Source organism: Pan troglodytes, chromosome 1 (assembly GCF_028858775.2).
Source record: "Pan troglodytes isolate AG18354 chromosome 1, NHGRI_mPanTro3-v2.0_pri, whole genome shotgun sequence".
NCBI classification, from domain to species: domain Eukaryota; kingdom Metazoa; phylum Chordata; class Mammalia; order Primates; family Hominidae; genus Pan; species Pan troglodytes.
In genome coordinates, this window is record NC_072398.2 from 204,990,634 (window position 1) to 205,010,860 (window position 20,227).

At 44.8% G+C, this 20,227-nt stretch overlaps 1 protein-coding gene and 1 non-coding gene across 7 annotated transcripts in view; one reads left to right on the forward strand and one right to left on the reverse strand.

The window, feature by feature from the left end:
• Positions 1 to 20,227, forward strand: part of PAFAH2 (platelet activating factor acetylhydrolase 2) — a 38,213-nt gene that overhangs the window by 13,718 nt on the left and 4,268 nt on the right. For 5 of the 6 annotated variants that reach the window (XM_063784450.1, XM_001137564.6, XM_016956664.4 and 2 more), the window contains 6 exons: positions 36 to 104; positions 477 to 618; positions 2,084 to 2,197; positions 7,487 to 7,578; positions 9,608 to 9,778; positions 11,546 to 11,700. In XM_063784450.1, the coding sequence (XP_063640520.1) occupies positions 36 to 104; positions 477 to 618; positions 2,084 to 2,197; positions 7,487 to 7,578; positions 9,608 to 9,778; positions 11,546 to 11,700 (743 nt within the window). The remainder of the gene's footprint in view (positions 1 to 35; positions 105 to 476; positions 619 to 2,083; positions 2,198 to 7,486; positions 7,579 to 9,607; positions 9,779 to 11,545; positions 11,701 to 20,227) is intronic. The other variant, XM_016956678.4, reaches the window with a different exon arrangement.
• Positions 19,945 to 20,048, reverse strand: LOC112206991 (U6 spliceosomal RNA). Its single transcript, XR_002941471.1, has one exon. It is a non-coding gene; the product is annotated as a U6 spliceosomal RNA (small nuclear RNA).

The following is a 20,227-nucleotide window of genomic DNA, read 5'->3' on the forward strand; positions in this document are numbered from 1 at the left end:
TGATCCCTTTTCCTTGTTCCTTTTTGAATCTCCAGGACTTTGTATTCAGCCTTCTGCATGGAGCTGGCCTCACGTGGCTTTGTGGTTGCTGTGCCAGAGCACAGGTGAGGGATGAGCCGCCATGGATTGGGTGCCTGCAGTGAGCTAGGATATAGGCTAGTCCCCTATCAATGTACTATTTCTAACCCTCTCGACAACCATGCAAGCCAGCATTATACCCCTTTTAAAGAAGAGAAAACCAAGGTTTAAAGATGTTAAATAATTTCCCAAAAGTGACATAGCTGAGTTGGAATTCAAACCCAGGTCTGTCTCTAAAATCTGTATTTTTTCCACTTCCCTATGCATGCCCCAGATCTCCTTCCCTACTAGCCAAAGCGTGATCTAGAGCCTCCTGGATGAAAGGGAGGCTTTGGTAAAGGGGAAAAATAAACTCAAGAATGTTTTCTGGTTTCTCTCTGATGATGTGTGTATTTCAGGGACCGGTCAGCGGCAACCACCTATTTCTGCAAGCAGGCCCCAGAAGAGAACCAGCCCACCAATGAATTGCTGCAAGAGGAATGGATCCCTTTCCGTCGAGTTGAGGAAGGGGAGAAGGAATTTCATGTTCGGAATCCCCAGGTAAGTTTGTGCCAGTTGGGGAGGGAGAGTTAATGAGCCTGTCCTCTCCCTACTATATTTGATAGCAAGACTTTTAGTTAACCCTCTCTTGAAATGTCAGTCATAGTGGGTCTGAGTTTGCCACATCAGTGGAAATACATAGGATATTAATCAGGACTCTTGCAATTGCTGTGACAGAACCCCAACTTAGGCTTACCTAGGCAAAAAAAGGGAATGATGGGCTCATATAAGTAGACTGTAGGAAGAGAAGGACAATTGGAACCAGACTTAAATGCCGTCAGGATTTGTTCTTCATCCTCATTTCTGTCTCTCTCTTGGTTGGTGGGTCTCATCTTCAAACTGGCCTACTTTCCAAGGTTAGAACCATAAGTTTTTTTTTTTTTTTTGAGACAGGATCTTGCTCTGTCACCCAGATTGGAGTGCAGTGGCATGATCACGGCTCACTGCAGTCTCAATCTTCTGGGCTCAAGAGATCTTCCAACCTCAGCGTCCTGAGTAGCTGGGACTACAGACATGCACCACTATGCGCAGCTAATTTTTTTTTATTTTTATTTTTTTGGGACAGAGTCTCACTCTGTCACCCAGGCTAGAGTGCAGTGGCACCAACACGGCTCAATGGCAACCTCAATCTCCTAGGCTCAAGTGACCCTCCTACCTCAGCCTCCTGAGTAGCTGGGACTACAGGCACACACCACCACACAATTTTGTTTTTTTAGTAGAGACGGGGTCTTGCTATGTTGCCCAGGCTGGTCTCAAACTCCTGAACTCAAGCGATCCTCCCACTGTGGCCTTCCAAAGTGCTGGGGATATAGGTGTGAGCCACGGCACCCAGTCAGAACCACAGCTCTTGACAGCTCTGACCTTGTGTGTGTTCAGCCTTGTCACCTATGAGAATAGGACTGTGTTTGAGTTGCTCCCTCAGTCCCTTACCCTGGTGCCAAACTGCAGTTTGAAAAATCCTGGAGAGGGATTCCAGGCCTGGGGAGAAGTAACAAAATGGGAAGTTCCCACCAGAAATACATTGTTAGAATGGGAGTGGGAAGGCCATCCTCAAAAGCCAGGGTTAACAGGAGAAGGAAAGGGGGTAAATGCTTGGGAGACAAAAACAATAGATGTCTGATGTAAATGGGCAGTGGAATCCAGTACTGGTTTGCTAATAACAGCACTCTTAATTCCTTTTGTTTTTAAAATGCTTTCATGTACATCATCTCATTGGATCCTTCTGACAGCCCTGTGGTTAGGTAGTTAGAGTCAGAACAACAGGGCTGAGTCTGTTCTAATGTTAGGCAGTGCTTATGTGAGCTGCAAGGTAGCTGAGCCTTCTCAGGACATGGCACCCAAGGTGCTTGCTGAGGCGTGGGTGGGTAGACTATCTGTGCATTCTTCCTTGGCTCTGTACGTGAGGGAGATTCTCGCTGGACAGCTGTGGAGTGTTCCAGTCCCACTGGGACTGTCTCTGTTGCAGGTGCATCAGCGGGTAAGCGAGTGTTTACGGGTGTTGAAGATCCTGCAAGAGGTCACTGCTGGGCAGACTGTCTTCAACATCTTGCCTGGTGGCTTGGATCTGATGACTTTGAAGGTATGGAAGCAATTGGTATGACCTAGAGCCCAGTATTCAGGGTTTTCTGGGTTACAAGTAACAGAAACCTAACTAACTGGTATGAACCAAAAGAGAATTGATTGGCTCATATAACTATCAAGAAGATCAAAGGCCAACTTTAGGCCAGTGTAGTTAGACCCAGGGTCTCAGACATTGTCATCAAAGCCCTGGCACTCTTCTCTACCCTGTCCTGGCTTGGTTTCTCTGTGGTTTTCTCACCAGACTCTCTCCTTTAGGCAAGAAAGGTGGTCGCTAGCAGTTCAAGCCTGCACACCAACTTACAGCTCCAGTTTTTTTGCTTTTTTTTTTTTTTTTGAGACAAAGTCTCGCTCTTGTCCCCAGGCTAGAGTGCAATGGCACAATCTTGGCTTACTGCAACCTCCGCCTCCCGGGTTCAAGCGATTCTCCTGCCTCAGCCTCCTGAGTTTCTGGGATTACAGGTGCCTGCCACTATGCCTGGCTAATTTTTGTATTTTTACTAGAGACGGGGTTTCACCATGTTGGCCAGGCTGGTCTCGAACTCCTGATCTCAGGTGATCCGCCCGCCTCGGCCTCCCTAAGTGCTGGGATTACAGGCGTGAACCACCACGCCAGGCATCAGCTCCAGGTTTAAAAAGAAAAGAGACTGTCTTAGCTTCCACTAATCTGGGAAAGCTGTGACCCTACGTGGGTCTCATGCCCCTCTGGGCCAGTCCCTTTGTCAGAGGGAGAGGGTATTCTGATTGGCCTGCCTAGATTACATTCTCACTTCTGGGTCAGGTGATTGACCACCCACAGGACCAGATGGATGGCGGGGAGAAGATTCAGGCTACTGAGCAGCAAACAACCTGTGTCCACTGCAGGCTCAGTCCTTCCTTTGAGGGAATCCCAAGAACCCTCCCGGGAGGGTATAAAACCATCCTGGCCATGGAATTTGGTGCTTATGAAGATACATTCTTCATACCCCACCCCCACCCAATCTTTTTTTCTCCATAATTTCAAAAGTCATTCCGGCTGTATTCAGAGAACCAAGAAATTTCACAAAAGCATGAAGAAAAATGAAAAACCTTTTTCAATATTTTGATATTTGTCCTTCCAGTTATTTTTACATGTATTAATATGTGTATATATTTTTTACACAATTATGTTATCATTTAATACAAGCTGTTTTGTGGCCTTATTTTCATTTAGCAAGACAGTATGAGTATCTTCTTATGCCAATTAATATTTTTGTATGGCATGATTTTAAAAAAATTTTTTTAGAGACAGGGTCTTGCTATCTGCCCAGGCTGGACTCAAACTCTTAGGCTCAAGCAATCCTCCTGTATAGCTTGACCTTTATTATTTGTTTTTATTTATTTATTTTTTTGAGACAGGGCCTCACTCTGTCACCCAGGCTGAGGTACAGTGATGTGATCACCACTCACTGTAGCTACCTCAGCCTCCCAAGTAGCTGGGACTCCAGGTGTGCGCCACCATGCCCAGCTAATTTTTTGTATTTTGTAGAGATGGGGTTTCACCATGTTTCCCAGGCTGATCTCAAACTCTTGGGCCCAGGCAGTCCACCTGCCTTGGCCTCACAAAGTGTTGGGATTACAGGTGTGAGCCACTGCACCCAACTGCATGATTTTTAATAGCCATATCATATTGTATTGTATGAATAAGAATGGTGTGTGTATGTGCATATGTGTATATATATGAATATATAAATAAATATATATTATATATATATATATATATATAAATATGGCCCAGCGCGGTGGCTCACGCCTGTAACCCCAGCATTTTGGGAGGCTGAGGTGGGTGGATCACAAGGTCAAGAGATTGAGACCATCCTGGCCAACATGGCGAAACCCCGTCTCTACTAAAAATACAAAAATTAGCTGGGCATATAGTCCTGGCTACTTGGGAGGCTGAGGCAGGAGAATCACTTGAACCCGAGAGGCGGAGGTTGCAGTGAGCCAAGATCGCGCCATTGTACTCCAGCCTGGTGACAGGGCGAGACTCCGTCTCAAAAAAAAAAAAACTTATATATTTACGATTACTGCTTTATGAGACTTGCTATTTCAAGAGCTCCTCCCACAAACTTATGCAGTAAGCATTCATACCTCTTTACATAGAAAGAAACTAAGGATCAAAAAGGCTAAGTACCCAAGATTACCCAGCTAAGTAAGTGGTAGAGTCAAACACGAAATTGGGGCTTTTTGATTCTACAGCCTAAGCTGTGTGCCCCAAACCTTCTTCAGAACATATATTTTAAAGGCTTTGGTAATATCCTCCAGGGAGAAGCAGTCTGCCTGCATGCCCAGTAGGTAAGGCAGACCCTGGAATCTAGAGTGCTTTACCAACTACAGTGTTTGTATCATCAACCCCCACGAGACTTGGAGGTGCCCTGGGCACTGAGGTCCAGGCCTGAATGCCTGAGAAAGGCACTGGGAAACCAGGCTCACGCCTGTAATCCCAACAGTTTGGGAGGCTGAGTCGGGTGGATCACTTGAGCCCAGGAGTTCGATACCAGCCTGGCCAACGTGGCGAAACCCCATTTCTACTAAAAATACAAAATTCAGGCCAGGCGTGGTGGCTCACGCCTGTAATCCCAGCACTTTGGGAGGCTGAGGCGGGCGGACCACCTTAGGTCAGGAGTTCGAGACCAGCCTGGCCAGCATGGTGAAATCCCGTCTCTACTAAAAATACAAAAAAATTAGCTGGGCGTGGTGGCAGACACCTGTGATCCCAGCTACTTGGGAGGCTGAGGCAGGAGAATCGCTTGTACCTGGGAGGCAGAGATTGTAGTGAGCCGAGACCACACCATTGCACTCCAGTCTGGGCAACAAGAGCAAAACTCCATCTCAAAAAAAATACAAAATTTAGCTGGGCGTGGTGACGTGTGCCTATAGTTCCAGGTACTCGGGAAGCTGAAGCACGAGAATTGCTTGACCTTGAGCCTAGGAGGTGGAGGTTGCAGTGAGCCAAGATTGTGTCACTGCACTCCAGCCTCGGTGACAAAGCAAGACTATCTCAAAAAAAAAAAAAAAAAGGCATTGGTAAATGGCAGGCTACAGTCTAGTTAGATTAGTTAAGAGGGCAGCCTTTTAGGGGAAAATACAGCATATAAAAAAAGCTAAGTACATTTTCATCTATCAAATTGAGTAAGATCCAAAAATTGATTACTCACTCTGTTAACAAAGTTGTGGGGAAGTAGATATTCTCCTACATTGCTGGTGAGAATACAAATTGTCCCATGGAGGACATGTGGCAATTGATATCATCAACAGTACAAATGCATATGTTTCTTTGACCCAGTAATTTCCAGTTTGGGGAATTTATCCTACAAATAAATACCTGCACACATGCGGCATGATAGGTGGACAGTGTTATTCATTCCAGCATTGTTTGTTATGGCAAAAGTTTGATAGTAACCTAAACATTCACCAGTGAGGGAACTGGTTTAATTATGGGACAGTGGATGTATTTGCTTGGTTAATGCTAATTGCTAGAGTGTGTAAACACCACATTTCAGTGGCTTAACACAGTATAAATGTATTTCTCTCCTACATAAAGTTCAATATGGGTGCTCCTGTGTAAGAGGCAACTCAGGGATCCCTGCTCCTTTTATAATCTCTTATGGCTCTACCCTCTCACAAAATTTGTGAATCCCAAATTTGTTGTTTGCATTAAGCCAACAGAATGGGAAAGGGCATAGAGATTTGTATGAGACAATTTATGGACCAGGTCTGGAAGTAGAGATATCACTTTTGCTCACATTCTGTTGGCTAGAACAATCACAAGTCCTTATCTAACTGCTGGGAAACAGTTTAGCTGTGAGACCAGGAAGAAGAGGAAAAGATTTGGTGATCGGCTAGCTGTCTGTACCATGGCCAAGTCACTGTGAAAAAGGATGTGGAAACACTTTATATACTAATGTGGTTATGTACAAAAATATACAGCGCCAGGTGTATGAAAAGAGGGAAAGTATATATATTCATGTTGACTTATGAATATAAGCAATCTCCTCAGGGGCACATAAGAAACTGTTACCTGTTTGGAGGTAGGTGGCGGGCAACTATATAGAAAAAGACAGGGGTAGGTAGGAGATTTCTTTGTATACCTCTGATTTTAGAGGTATATGAATATATTAACCTATTTTTTTTAAATGCTGAAGAGGCCATCCAACCAAGATGCTGATCCGAGGGTACTGAGTGAAGGGGGAGGATTTAGGTACAAAGCCTTGGAATAGACACTGGGGAGAGCAGAGCAAAAGTTCAGAGCAGAGGCTGGGCTGTAGAGCCTGGAGAGGCCTCCAGAGCCCCTTAGCAAGCAGCTGCAGTGGCTTTTTATATAACCATACCCTGAAGGCTTCTGGGGACGACTAGAAATAGATACGTGTGAAGCATGTTAGAGTGCACAGACTCACTCTTCCCCTTGGCTTTGGATAAAAATCACGACATATATCCAAAGAGGAAGTAGAACCTGCACTGGCAGTCTTTGCTCCAGAGTACAATGGATGGGCAGCAAGGAGCATCCCCGTTTCACCCTCAGCTCAGTCCATGTGTCATGGACCCTCGGACCAGTTTATAAGGCGGAGATTCTAGAGGATGGAGGTGGCCCTTATTCTTAACATGCTCATAAACTGATGGGTCAGTGTGGAATCTGACCATTTCGAGCCATTCATTTCTTCATAGATTTTTTTTTTTTTTTTTTTTGAGACAGGGTCTCACTCTCACCCAGGCTGGAATGCAGTGGTGCAATCATGGCTCACTGCAGCCTCAACCTCCTGAGCTCAAGCGATCCTCTCACCTCAGCCTCCTGAGTAGCTGGGACCATACTTGCACGCCACCATGCCCAGCTAATTTTTGTACTTTTTTGTAAAGAGAAGGTTTTGCTATGTTTGAGCCCTGGCTGGTCTCAAACTCCTAAGCTCAAGCAATCCGCCCGCCTTGGCTTCCCAGAGTGTTGGGATTACAGGTGTGAGCCACCACACCCGGCCTATTCATAGATATTTGAATGTCTGCCCTGGTCCACTATTGTTAGGTGGTGAGATTACAAAAGTAAACATGAAAAGTGTGATTCTCACAATTCCTGCCTACACAAGGCTGTTCAGTCTAAGGATTGCTTGACTGTTGCCCCTTCCATAGGTAAGAGATTCTTGACAGTGTGGTGTTGGTGGACTCACTTGCTGTATTGTGCCTTTGGCCTCATTGCCTCACTATTTCTTCCTCTTGCTCCTGATGAATTCCTAAAGAAGCAGTCCTGAGTTTCTGACTTGGCTAAGTTCTCCACTTTCCTCAGGGCAACATTGACATGAGCCGTGTGGCTGTGATGGGACATTCATTTGGAGGGGCCACAGCTATTCTGGCTTTGGCCAAGGAGACCCAATTTCGGTGAGTTTCCTAGTAGTGTTGCTGTGCTTAGCTCCATACACCGTTTATTCATTTAGAAAGTATTTGTTACACAAGTACTATATTCTTGGCACTGTTTAGGGACTGAGGATTCAGCGGTTAAACAAGAAAACAAGATCTCTGATTTCATGGGATTATATTATTGTGGGAGGAGACAGACTAGTGAAAAAGCCAACCAATAATAAAATCCCCATGACCAAGTGCAATGAAGAAAAATAAAGCTGAGCATGTTGGCTTACTCCTGTAACCCCAGCTCTTTGGGAGGCTGAGGCAGGAGGATTGCTTGAAGCCAGGAGTTTGAGATCAGCCTAGGAAACATCACAAGACCCCATCTCTACAAAAAATTGAAAAAAACAAAACAGCCAAGTGTGATAGTGCATGCCTGTAGTCCCAGCTACTTTGAAGGCTGAGGCAGGAGGATCACTTGAGCCCAGGAGTTCCAGGTTACAGTGAGCTCTGACCGTACCACTTCAGCCTGGGCAATAGAGCAAGACCCTGTCAAAAAAAAACAGAAAAAAGAAAACAGGCTGATATGTCTCTGAGAAAGTGAAATCAAGACTGGGAAGGCAAAGAAGCCAGTCGTGTGAAGATCTAGAGGAAGATCTTTCCAGCCAGCAGGAATAGCTAATGCAAAGGCCCTGCAGTGGAAAGAAGCTTGCTGTGTTAGGGTGGGAGGAGCATAGTGAGTGAGGGGGAGGCAATTTAAGCTGTGATCAGAGAGCGAAGCAGGGGCCAGATCACAGGGTCATTTGGCCAGGGTAAGGAGGTGTATATTTTATTCTACGTATGATGGGAAACTGTTGAAGATTTTCAACAGAGAAATATCAGTCTTACATTTTAAAAGATCCTTCTGGCTACTATGTGAAGAATGGATTGTAGCAGGACAAGACTGAAAGCCTAAAGGCTCATTAGAGAGATTCTGTTTCAGAGTCAATGTGAAAGATGATAAATTTACATCAGGATTGAGATAGTGGGATGGAGAGAAGTGATTGGAGTCAGGATATGTTTTAGAGTTTTCAGGATTTGGTCATGTGGGAGGTGAAGGAAAGAGAGGAAATCCAGGTTTTTCTTCTTATTTTTTTCCCTCTGAGACAGGGTCTTGCTCTGTTGCCCTATGCTGGAGTGCAGTAGTACAATCAGCTCACTGCAGCCTCAACCTCCTGGGCTCAAGTGATGCCTCAACCTCTCAAATAGCTGGGACTACAGGTACATGCTACCATGCCCTGCTAATTTTTTAATTTTTTTTTTTAAGAGATGGTGTCTTGCTATGTTGCCCAGGCTGGTCTTGAACTCTTGGGCTCAAGTGATCCTCCTGCCTCAGCCTCCCAAAGTGCTGGGATTACAGGGATGAACCACCATGCCCAGCCCAAGGTTTTTCATTTGTGTATCTATTATTTGAGTGGAAGATGATTGTCCTTTATTGAGATGGAAAAGAATAGAGGAGCATTTCAGGAGTCTGAGGAAGGAAATGGCAAAATCTTAAGGCCCATAATATTGCTCTTGGTGACATGGTTTTGCTGTTGGCACCAAGGAGGCTTTTCCTACCTCACATAGAACCTTGTGCAATCAGGGCACTAAGTTATATTGTTTTGCCACTTTGTCTATTCTGTCTTCCCTGCTGGACTGGGAGCTCCTTGAAAGCAGGAACACTCATTTATGTCTATATCCAAAGCACATAGTAGACACTCAATGAATGTTGAATGAATGAATAATTAAATGAATGAAGTGCCGTTCTGTGGAACTCAGGTCAGTCACCTGAGAGTAGATCCAGGAGAAGAGGGATATCTGATCCTTGTTCTCAGAGAGTTTGAAATCTAGAAGGATCTTTGGTGAAAAGTAAAAGTGATCCCTATCTAAGATCCTGACTGAAGGCCGTGGGCCCTGGTACCCCCTTCCTGGCTTTCTGAGCCTTTACCCCACCAGAGGGAGGAACTCCGCCCTTCCCTCCACCACCCTAACTATTCTTGCCTGGGATCCGCATGGCAATTCCAAATGTCTGGTCCTATTCCAGGTGTGCGGTGGCTCTGGATGCTTGGATGTTTCCTCTGGAACGTGACTTTTACCCCAAGGCCCGAGGACCTGTGTTCTTTATCAATACTGAGAAATTCCAGACAATGGAGAGTGTCAATTTGATGAAGAAGATATGTGCCCAGCATGAACAGTCTAGGATCATAACCGTTCTGTGAGTAAACCACAAGGTCGTGATCCCAGGGCCCTCTCCATTTGCCACTTGCTGTGGCGCCCTTAACTTCTGGATTACCCAAAACTTTCTACCCATTAGTAGGATACCTGAATACTTCCTGAATTGCAAAGTCTAAATTCTTTTAGAATTTTCTGTCTGTCCTTCTTCTCCACTGAGCTCCATCTACAGTGATTTATTCCATAGTTTATCTGACTTTATGACAGGATTTACCTAGTACTTTCTGAAAAAGGGCATTATGGGGTTGTGTGTTGGAAAGGAAGTGGTGTGGGTTTGGGTGAGTTCCAGAGATTGCTAGCCTCATTTGGGAATTTTATTGGGTCTTTGGAAGAGTGTGAATATGGTAGACCTTTGATATTCACCAGACACATTTCTAGAGACCTTCATGAATACCAGAATCACAGATCGCTGTTAACATATGTTGTCTTCCATAAACCGTCTATATTCTGGTCAAGAGAAGCCACATTTTTTCACTTCCATCATCAGCACTATCAGTTAGTTTTCTTTTGGGAGCCATTTTTCACAGGGAAAAAAACATTTTTAGTGACTTTAAGAAATGTTCCACATGTGGGAGGTGATATTGAGCCACAGATGTCGGGCTGAGATCTCACGGACTGCTCCTGCCCTGCAGTCGAGCCCAGCGGCACACAGGATCCAGGGATCCATCTGGTTCCTATTTCAGCAGAATGACAAGTGACTGCATACCATGGACCTTTGGAGTCACTGGGTAGTTGAAGTGCCAAATCCAGAGCCCTTGAGCACTGGGGCCGGCAGTATGGCCAGTGGCTTTTTCCCTTGCTCATCTTGGTCCTGGCCCTCTTTCCTAGGGCCACCCCTCCTCGTTCAGTTAGGTTTCATGGCAGTAGACACTGCCTGAATGCTTACCCAGGTCAGATTCAGGAGGGAAAGGAGGTGAGGCCAGTTGGGAAGGGGTACACTCAGGGGACTTAACGCCTGGCAATGTATCGTTTATTCAACTGAGTGCTGGATACTCAAGTATCCCATATATTATTCTATACACCTTTTTGTGTGCCTTAACTAATGCATTTTTTAAAGTCAGTTTTTCTGTGATATCAGACAAATACTTTAGCATTTAGATTCTCTTTCTCTCACTGAATTGACTAGTAAATTCAGTTATGAATAATTTAGCCCAAAATTAACCTAGCGAGGATTTCACCTGCAAATTAAATTTATTTTCTGCCAAAGGACTTAAGTTCCAACCCAGAAACCCCCTTTTACAAAGCACTCACTCTTACTTTTCTGATTGTTTAAATAAAGGCAAGTAATTCTTTTTCCCTCTTCACTCTGTGGTACAGTTCTGAAGAATAACTTCATTTGTTTTGTGAATGTTTGAAATTCACCGGGCAAAAGCCACAGCTAATAGATTGTAGTAACGTAAAAATGCCACGTGCCACAGATCCCACCTCCTTGCTCCTGTCCCTGCTCCTGCTAGCTCAACCTTTTCCCTGCACTGCCAGGCATTGTAGTCTACGGGTCAAGCCAGCTTTGAAGCCAAGCACATCTGGCTTCAAATCCTAACTCCATCCCCAACTACTTGTATGACCTGACCCTAAGCAGATAGTTTCTCTCCTTGGATTCTGTCAAGGGGGAAAATACTTCCCTTACAAGGTTGCTGTGAAAATAAAGTGTGATAATACATGAAAAGCACCTTGCACATAGTAGGTGCCTAACACACATCTGTATGCCCTAGCCGCCAGACCCCTGCCAGTTGTTTTTCTTTTCCCCTAGTGGTTCTGTTCATCGGAGTCAAACTGACTTTGCTTTTGTGACTGGCAACTTGATTGGTAAATTCTTCTCCACTGAAACCCGTGGGAGCCTGGACCCCTATGAAGGGCAGGAGGTTATGGTACGGGCCATGTTGGCCTTCCTGCAGAAGCACCTCGGTAAGGAGAAAACTGGGGCTCTTGGGGCAGCTGTGGGGTCCCTTAGATTTCCTTGCAGCAGAGTGAGAACTCTGACATGTCTGGGATCTGGGAAGGAGATTTATGGCAAATGGAAAACCTGAGTGAAGGAGAGAATTACATAGAATTACAGAAAAAACAAGTCCAGGTGCAGTGGCTCACGCCTGTAATCCTAGCACTTTGGTGGGTTGAGGTGGAAGGATGGCTTGGGGCCAGGAGTTCGAGACCAGTCTGAGCAACATAGTGAGACTCTATCTTTACCAAAAAAAAAAAAAAAAATTAGCTGGGTGTGGTGGCACACACCTATAGTCCCAGCTACTCGAGAGGCTACGGTGGGAGGATCAGTTAAGCCTAGGAGGTCTAGGCTGCAGTGAGCCATGATTGCACCACTGAACTCCAGTCTGAGCAACAGAGCAAGACCTTGTTTCTAAATAAATAATTAAACAAATAAATAAGAAAAAATACTTAACTGAAAGTTTGGAGATCCTGACTATCTTACTTGCAGAATGACCTGGCCTAGTCATTTAACCTCTCTGAACCTTGGTTTCCTCCCTGTAAATGGAGTATTCACCTCTCTCTACTCCACCACCTCTCTCCTTACCCAGACTCATTATTGCCCACCTTATCTGCATTGTAGGGGAGTTTATGAGGATAACGGGCTAAATTTATGGAAGTGTTTTAAAGAAACAAAGCATGGAAGGACTATGAATAATGTCATCAGTCATAGAGCAGCTAAAGGGCGAGGCCTGCAGAGGTCCATGGTCCAGCTTCCACCCAGAGGAGGCATCCTCTTATTAAGCTTTATTGGTTACAAAGACTAGAGGTTCACAAACTTAGCTTGAGAAAAAAAGGGGAGTTTGTTTATGAGAGTGCACCTGTACTGGGTGGGAGTGCAGTTATAGAAATCAGGGTGGCTGGCAGGACTGACTTTTCTTTCCGTCTGTCTCATGGGTTCAGTCTCTCTGTGTCTTCCTCTCACGACATCTCTTTTTCTTTGTTCCGTTATGCATTTTTTTTTCTGCTTGTGGTTTTTCTCTCACTGATAGCAGCTGTTTATTCCATTTCTGCTTCCTCATAACTTCACTCGGCTTGAACCACTCAGAGTGTGTTCCCTTTAGCTTGCGGCATCCTTTCATCTTCAGCTCCCACTGCTCACTGCCGTATTTTTTTGGATTTCTTTGAACAGATTTCCAAGAGAGGCAATTTGATTGTATCAGCTCCTCTTTGCCCGCCAGAACACACTGTAGCCCCGTCCCAGCTAGGCTCTGAGCTCTCTGCATCAGAGGTCCCTTTCTGATCCCTCAGCAGGTGCTGTGTGCAGGGCAGTTTCCATGAGAAAGGAGCCAGGCTTGTCTGAATTTCAAAGGTTTGACTTAACTCTAACCTAAGAGCAAGATCTCCTAGTTTGTAACCCTCCTCTACTTGCCCAGGTTAACCCCTCAAGAGCTACCCATAGAAGCCTCAGACGGCACCTGGCAGTTCCCTAGATATTTGAAGTCACCTATGCTGGTCTTCTCTGAGTGTTCTGTTTATTAAACTAAATGTTCGTGGTACCTCCACCTGTCCCTGTTCAATTCCCCATGTTGCTATTTGTTATCCCCTTCCTTTGGAGTCACTGTTTTTTGGTGCCCCTTCTAAAGTGTAGTGCCCTGGCCGGGCGTGGTAGCTCAACATCTGTAATCCCAGCTACTTTGGGAGGCTGAGATGGGAGGATTGCTTGAGGCCACGGGTTTGAGACCAGCCTGTGCAACATAGTGAGACCCCATCTCAGCAAAAAAATAAATAAAATTAGCCAGGTATGGTGGCATGTGCCTATAGTCCCAGCTACTCGGGAGGCTGGGGTGGAAGGATCACTTGAGCCTGGGAGGTCAAGACTGCAGTGAGCCAAGATCGTGCCATTGCACTCCAGCCTGGGCAACAGAGTGATACCGTCTCCAAAAAATAAAATAAATAGATAAACTGTGGTGCCCTGACTTGACTATAATGTATTAGATGTGGTCTGACCGGTGCCATCCTGGACAGTCTCTTCTGTGCTCTGTTTTTTGTTTTGTTTTGTTTTGTTTGAGACGGAGTCTCACTCTGTCTCTCAGGCTGGAGTGCAGTGGTGTGATCTCAGCTCACTGCAACCTCAACCTCCTGGGTTCAAGCAATTCTCCGGCAGTTCTCCTGCCACAGCCTCCCAAGTAGCTGGGACTACAGGCATGTGCCACCACACCCAGCTACTTTTTGTATTTTTAGTAGAGACAGGGTTTCACCATGTTGGCCTGGCTGGTCTCAAACTCCTAACCTCCAGTGATCCACCTGCCTCGGCCTCCCAAAGTGCTGGGATTACAGGTGTGAGCCATCGCGCCTGGCCATCTCTGTGCTCTGGACACTAGCCTTTTAGTTGGATGACCTGAGTGCATTCACATTCCTCACAAGTGCACAACAAACAGCCTGGATTGAGTTTGCATTTAAAACACATCTGTCTTATGCATTTATTGACTTTTTGGAAGTAAATTTTCATTTTTATATTTCTGCCTGTTCGTTTCATCTTACACATCGTGAGCCTTGATTCCAGCCTGTGTTTGGAGACCTTAGGGTCAATAAGAGGTTTTAGGGCATCATTCTTATCACCTGGCAAGCAGGGAATGGACCCATGTCTCAAGACTTTAATGGCGCCTGACTGCCTGGTCCTCAGCCCCCTTCCCCTGTCTCCTCATAGGCACCATGTCATTATAAAAGCTTAAGATGAAAGATGATGGGAAGCCCACCATGGCACGATTGGGCTCCCTTTAAAAGCAATACCCGTTGAGCTAAGATACTCACTGTTAGAAACCTGCTAGCAGACATGGAAATGGGAGGTAGGAGGCACTTAGACTGAAAGAAGATTTTTGAGGACTTACTTTATGCCAGGCCTTCTGCTCCTGCTTTATCGCGTGTAATTCTAGAGACAGCCCTTTCCAGTAGATACCTTTATTATTAACTGCATTTTACAGGGGAGGATACCAAAGCGTAGGAAATTTAAGTAATTTCTTTAAGGTTATCTGGTTATCAAGTGGCAAAGCCAATATGTAACCTAGACTGGCCAATTCCAAGGCCCATGCCCTTAGTCACTTCACTATGCTGGCGGTGACTCTGGTAACAATTCAGAGTGATAAGTTCCATGGCCACAGTAGGCACTCAGTCTTTAGACTGTCCACATGGAGGACAGTCTCCTAACTTTGACAGGAGAGGAAGAACAGCTAGGAAAGGGGGCTTCCTTGACAACACAATGTTTGCCTTTAATCTTAGTGGAGGGTTCACAGGCAGGAAAGGGCGAGGGTCTTCTGGACAGAAGGCATAAATGCTTGAGTGGGCCTGGTCAGGATTGGGAAACTGTGTTTAGTGTATCTGGAGCTCAGGAGAGTGAATTGTTGAAAGGCAAAGATAGAGAAGTGGGCAGAAGCCAGAGGAAGAAGCCTATGGATTTGCTGAAGTGAGTTTGAATGTTATTCCACAGGCTGTCAGGAGCCCCTGGTGAGTTCTAAGCAGGTGAATGTTGTGATTAGACTTGTGTTCACAGTCTGGTGCATTGTGGAGGATGGGGCAAGGTGAGAGGCAGGGAGCTCTTAGGTAGGAGGCTTTTGCAGTAATCCGAGTGATAAGAGATAAGACAGTCTGAAAAAGTTGGGCACAGTGGCTCACGTCTATAATCCCAGCATTTTAGGAGGCTGAGGCAGGAGGATTGCTTGAGCCTAGGAGGTTGAAGCTGCAGTGAGCTGTGATTGTGCCACTGCACTCCACCCTGGGTAACACAGTGAGACCCTGTCTCAAAAGAAAAGAAAAAGGCCAAGGCTGTGGGCTTGGGCTAATTAGTTTTACAAAGAGAGAAAAGCTTTTAGTAGGCACACAGTACATTGTCACATGGGAAACTAAAATAGGCTGTAAGTGGCTCAGCTGAACCTCTCACTCTGAAAAAAATCCTTCTGAGAGCACTTGTTTGGCTGTTCTGGGGATATGATCTTCTATGAAGACTGGTGCTTCCTTCATATTAACTCCATGCAGCTCCTGTCTCCACCTACTCTCCTCTCCCACTCTCCTGGAAGACTATTTCACACCTTTTTTCTCCTCGAACCTCTCACACCTCTTCCCTTATCCTGTCTCTCAGTTAACTTTGCTTCCCACTTCACCAAGAAAATGGAAGCAACCAGCACTTCCTCAGACTCCCAACACCACCTCTCCCCACCTTCCTGTGTATAATCAGCTTTCCTTTCGGTTACTAGAGTTCCCACCTCAGTTGCCTCATTAAGGCCAACCCCCCAACACAAGATTCCATCCTCTTCTGTCTGCTCAACATGATTGCGCCAGTGATTTTTCCCTCTTTATTTTATTTATTTATTTATTTATTTATTTATTTATTTAGGACAGAGTCTCACTCTGTCGCCCAGGCTGGAAGGCAGTAGCTGCCATCTCAGCTCACTGCAACCTCTGCTCCCAGGTTCAAGCAATTCTCCTGCCTCAGCCTCCCGAGTAGCTGGGATTACAGGCACCCACCACCATGCCCAGCTAATTTTTGCATTTTTAGTAGAGATGGAGTTTTGCCATGTTGGCCAGGCTGGACTCAAACTCTTGACCTCAAGTCATCCGCCCACCTCGGCCACCCAAAGTGCTGGGATTACAGGCGTGAGCCACCATGCCAAGCCCCTCTTTACTTTAGATCATCAATTTTTCCCTCTCTGCTGGTTCATTTCATGCTGAAGTTTCTCATAGAAAAAAATAACTTTCTCTTGACCTCAATATCCCCTGCAGTTGCCACCCATCTCCCTGTTCCCCATCACAGCAAAACTCAAAAGAATGTCTGCCTTCGCTTTTTCTAATTCCTCTCTTCCCATTCCCTCTTAACCCACTCCAGGCTTTTGCATCACAGTACTCCATCAAAACCGCTATTGTCAGGGTCCCCAGTGACCTTCACAATGCTAGCTCCAGTAGTTCTCATTCCCCAACTTCTGGAACTCTCTGCAGCTTCTGATAAAGTTGATGGCCCCCTCCTCTGGGAAACCCCCATCTTCACTTCAGAGATCCACACTGTGGACTTCCCCCTATCTCCATGTTTGGGCCTCTTCCATCTGCTGTGCTGCTTGCAGGACCCAGTGCCTGGACCTCTTCTAATGGCTTTCCGTGCCAACTCCATGCTGGGGACTCCCTCTGCCACTGCTCCCCAATTCTACTTAGTCATCTAATAGAAGTAACAAACAAAACCAATTTCAGCTGCACTCTTTTCCTCCTTCGTTAATCGTAGCTCCATCCTTCTAGTTACTCAGGTCAAAGTCTTCATCCTTGTCTCTTCTCTCATGCCTCCTACCCAGTCCCTCAAACAATCCTATTGGCTCTACCTTCAAAATACACATGGAATCGAATCACTTGTCACCACCCCACAGCTACGATCCTGTCCAAATCATCTCTCATCCAAATTAGTGCAGTGGTTTCCTAACTGGTCTCCTCACTACCACCCTTGCCAGTCCCTCTCCTCACAGTCTTTTTTTTTTTTTTTTTTTTTGAGAAGGCGTCTCACTCTGTCGCCCAGACTGGAGTGCAGTGGCGTGATCTCGGCTCACTGCAAGCTCCGCCTCCCAGGTTCACACCATTCTCCTGCCTCAGCCTCCCGAGTAGCTGGGACTACAGGCGCCCACCACCATGCCCGACTAATTTTTTTGTATTTTTAGTAGAGATGGAGTTTTGCCGTGTTAGCCAGGATGGTCTTGATCTCCTGACCTTGTGATCTGCCTGCGTTGGCCTCCCAAAGTGCTGGGTTTATTTGTATAGATGTAGGGGGTACAAGTGCAATTTTCTTACACAGCTATATTGCACGTGGTAAAGTCTGGGCTTTTAGTGTACCCACCACCCGAATAGTGAACATTGTATCCAGTAGGTAATTTTTCAGCCCTCACCCCTCTCCTACCTGCCCACCTTTTGGAGTCTCCAGTGTCTTATTTTTCTACTCTGTATGTCCATGTGTACCCATCATTTAGCTCCCACTTATAAGTGACAGCATTCGGTATTTGACTTTCTGTTTCTGAGTTATTTCACCTGGGATAATGGCCTGCGGTTCTGCAAAATGTGATTTCGTTCTTTTTTTATAACTGAGTAGTATCCCATGATATATCTGTACACTAGATTTTCTTTATCAGATCTTCTGTTGATGGGCACTTAGGGTGATTCCATATCTTTGCTATTGTGGCTAGTGCTGTGATAAACATATGTGTGCAGGTGTCTTTTTGGTGTAATGATTTCTTTCCCTTTGGGCAGATAGCCAGTAGTGGGATTGCTGGATCAAATGGTAGTTCTATTTTTAGTTCTCTGAGGGATCTCCATACCGTTTTCCATGGAAGTTGGTAGGAATGTAAATTAGTACAATGGTGCATAAGTGTTCCCTTTCTCTGCATCCTCACCAGCATTTATTGTTTCTGGACTTTTTAATAATGGCCATTCTGACTGGTGTAGTATCTCATTGTGGTTTTAATTTGCATTTCTCTGAAGGTTAGTGATGTTGAACTTTTTTTTTTAAATATGTTTGTGGGACACTTGTATGTCTTCTTTTGAAAAAAATGTCTATTCGTGTCCTTTGTCCACTTTTTTCTTTTTTTGAGTCCAGTTTCTGCAGAATGCTTACTTTTTAATGGGATTATGTGTTTTTTTTTTTTTCTTGTTGAGTTGTTTGAGTTCCTTGTAGATTCTTTTTTTTTTTTTTTGAGACAAAGTCTTGCTCTGTCACCCAGGCTGGAGTGCAGTGGTGTGATCTCGGCTTACTGTGACCTCTGCCCCCCAGGTTCAAGTGATTCTCCTACCTCAGCCTCCTGAGTAGCTGGGATTACAGGTGCCCGCCACCATGCCTGGCTGATTTTTTCGTATTTTTAATAGAGACAGGGTTTCACCATGTTAGCCAGACTGGTCTCAAACTCCTGACCTCAAATGATCCACCAGCCTTGGCCTCCCAAAGTGCTGGCGTTACAGGCGTGAGCCACCATACCCAGCCTTTCCTTATAGACTCTGGATATTAGCCCTTTGTTGGATATATAGTTCAGAAATATTTTCTTCCATTCTGTAGGTTGTCTGTTTACTCTGTTGATTGTTTCTTTTGTGGTACATAAGCTTTTTAGTTTAATTCAGTCTCATTTGTCTGTTTTTGGTTTTGTTGCATTTGCTTTTAAGGACGAATTCTTTGTGTGAGCCAATGTCCAGAAGAGTTTTTCTTCTAGGATTTTTATAGTTTCAAGTCTTATGTTTAAGTCTTTAATCCATCTTGAGTTAATTTTTATATATGCTGAGAGATATGGGTCCTGTTTCATTCTTCTTCATATGGCTATCCAATTTTTCCAGCACCATTTGTTGAATAGGGTATCTTTTCCCCATGTATATATTTTTGTTGCCTTTGACAAAGATCAGTTGGTTGTAGGTATGGGGGCTTTATTTCTGGGTTCTCTATTCTGTTTCATTTATCTATTTTTCTGTGTTTGTACAAGTAACATGCTCTTTTGGTTACTATAACCTTGTAGTATAATTTGAAGTTGGGTCATGTGATGCCTCCAGCTTTGTTCTTTTTGCTTAAGGTTGCTTTGACAGGCTCTTTTTTGGTTCCATATGAATTTGAGGACTTTTTTTCTAATTCTGTAAAAAATGGCGTTGGTAGTTTAATAGGAATTGCGTTGAATCTGTAAATTGCTTTGAGCATTATGGTCATTTTTAACAACGTTGATTCTTCCATTCCATGAGTGTGGGATGTTTTTTCCATTTGTTTGTGTCATCTACAATTTCTTTCATCAGTATTTTGTAGCTCTCTTTGTAGAGATCTTTCACCTCCTTGGTTAAATGTATTCCTGGGTTTTGTTTTGTTTTGTTTTTGTTTTTGGTTTTTTTTGGTGGCCATTACAAATGGGATTGAGTTTATGATTGGGTTCTCAGCTTGATTGTTATTGGTGTATAGAAATGCTACTGATATTTTTGTTTGTTTCTTCATTTGTTTTTTATAGAGACAGTGTCTCACTTTATTGCCTGGGCTGGTCTCAAACTCCTGGGCTCAGGCGATCCTCCTGCCTCAGCCTCCCAAAGTGCTGGTGTTATAGGCATGAGCCAGTGCACCCAGAAAAATCACCACCACTGATTTTTGTACACCAACTTTGTATCCTGAAACTTTACTGAAGAGTCATTTTATTTATTTATTTATTATTTTGGCTTCCTCAATCATGGTATTATTATTTATTTCTCTTTAAAAATATGGAAAGCTTAACGAATTTGCATGTCATCCTTGTGCAAGGGCCGTGCTCATCTCTGTATTGTTCCAGTTTTAGTATATGTGCTGCCAAAGCGAGCACTGAAGAGTCTTTTCTTCATAGAGCAGCCAGAGTGATCCTTTTAGGAATTTAGTGAGATCTTCTCACTCTTCTGCTCCGAATTCTCCAGTGGCTCCCAGTCTCCCTAAGAGCCAAAGCCAGACTCGATTATCCTGCCAGGTATATGTCATGTGGCCCTCCAGTCCCTCCTGGCCTCCTCC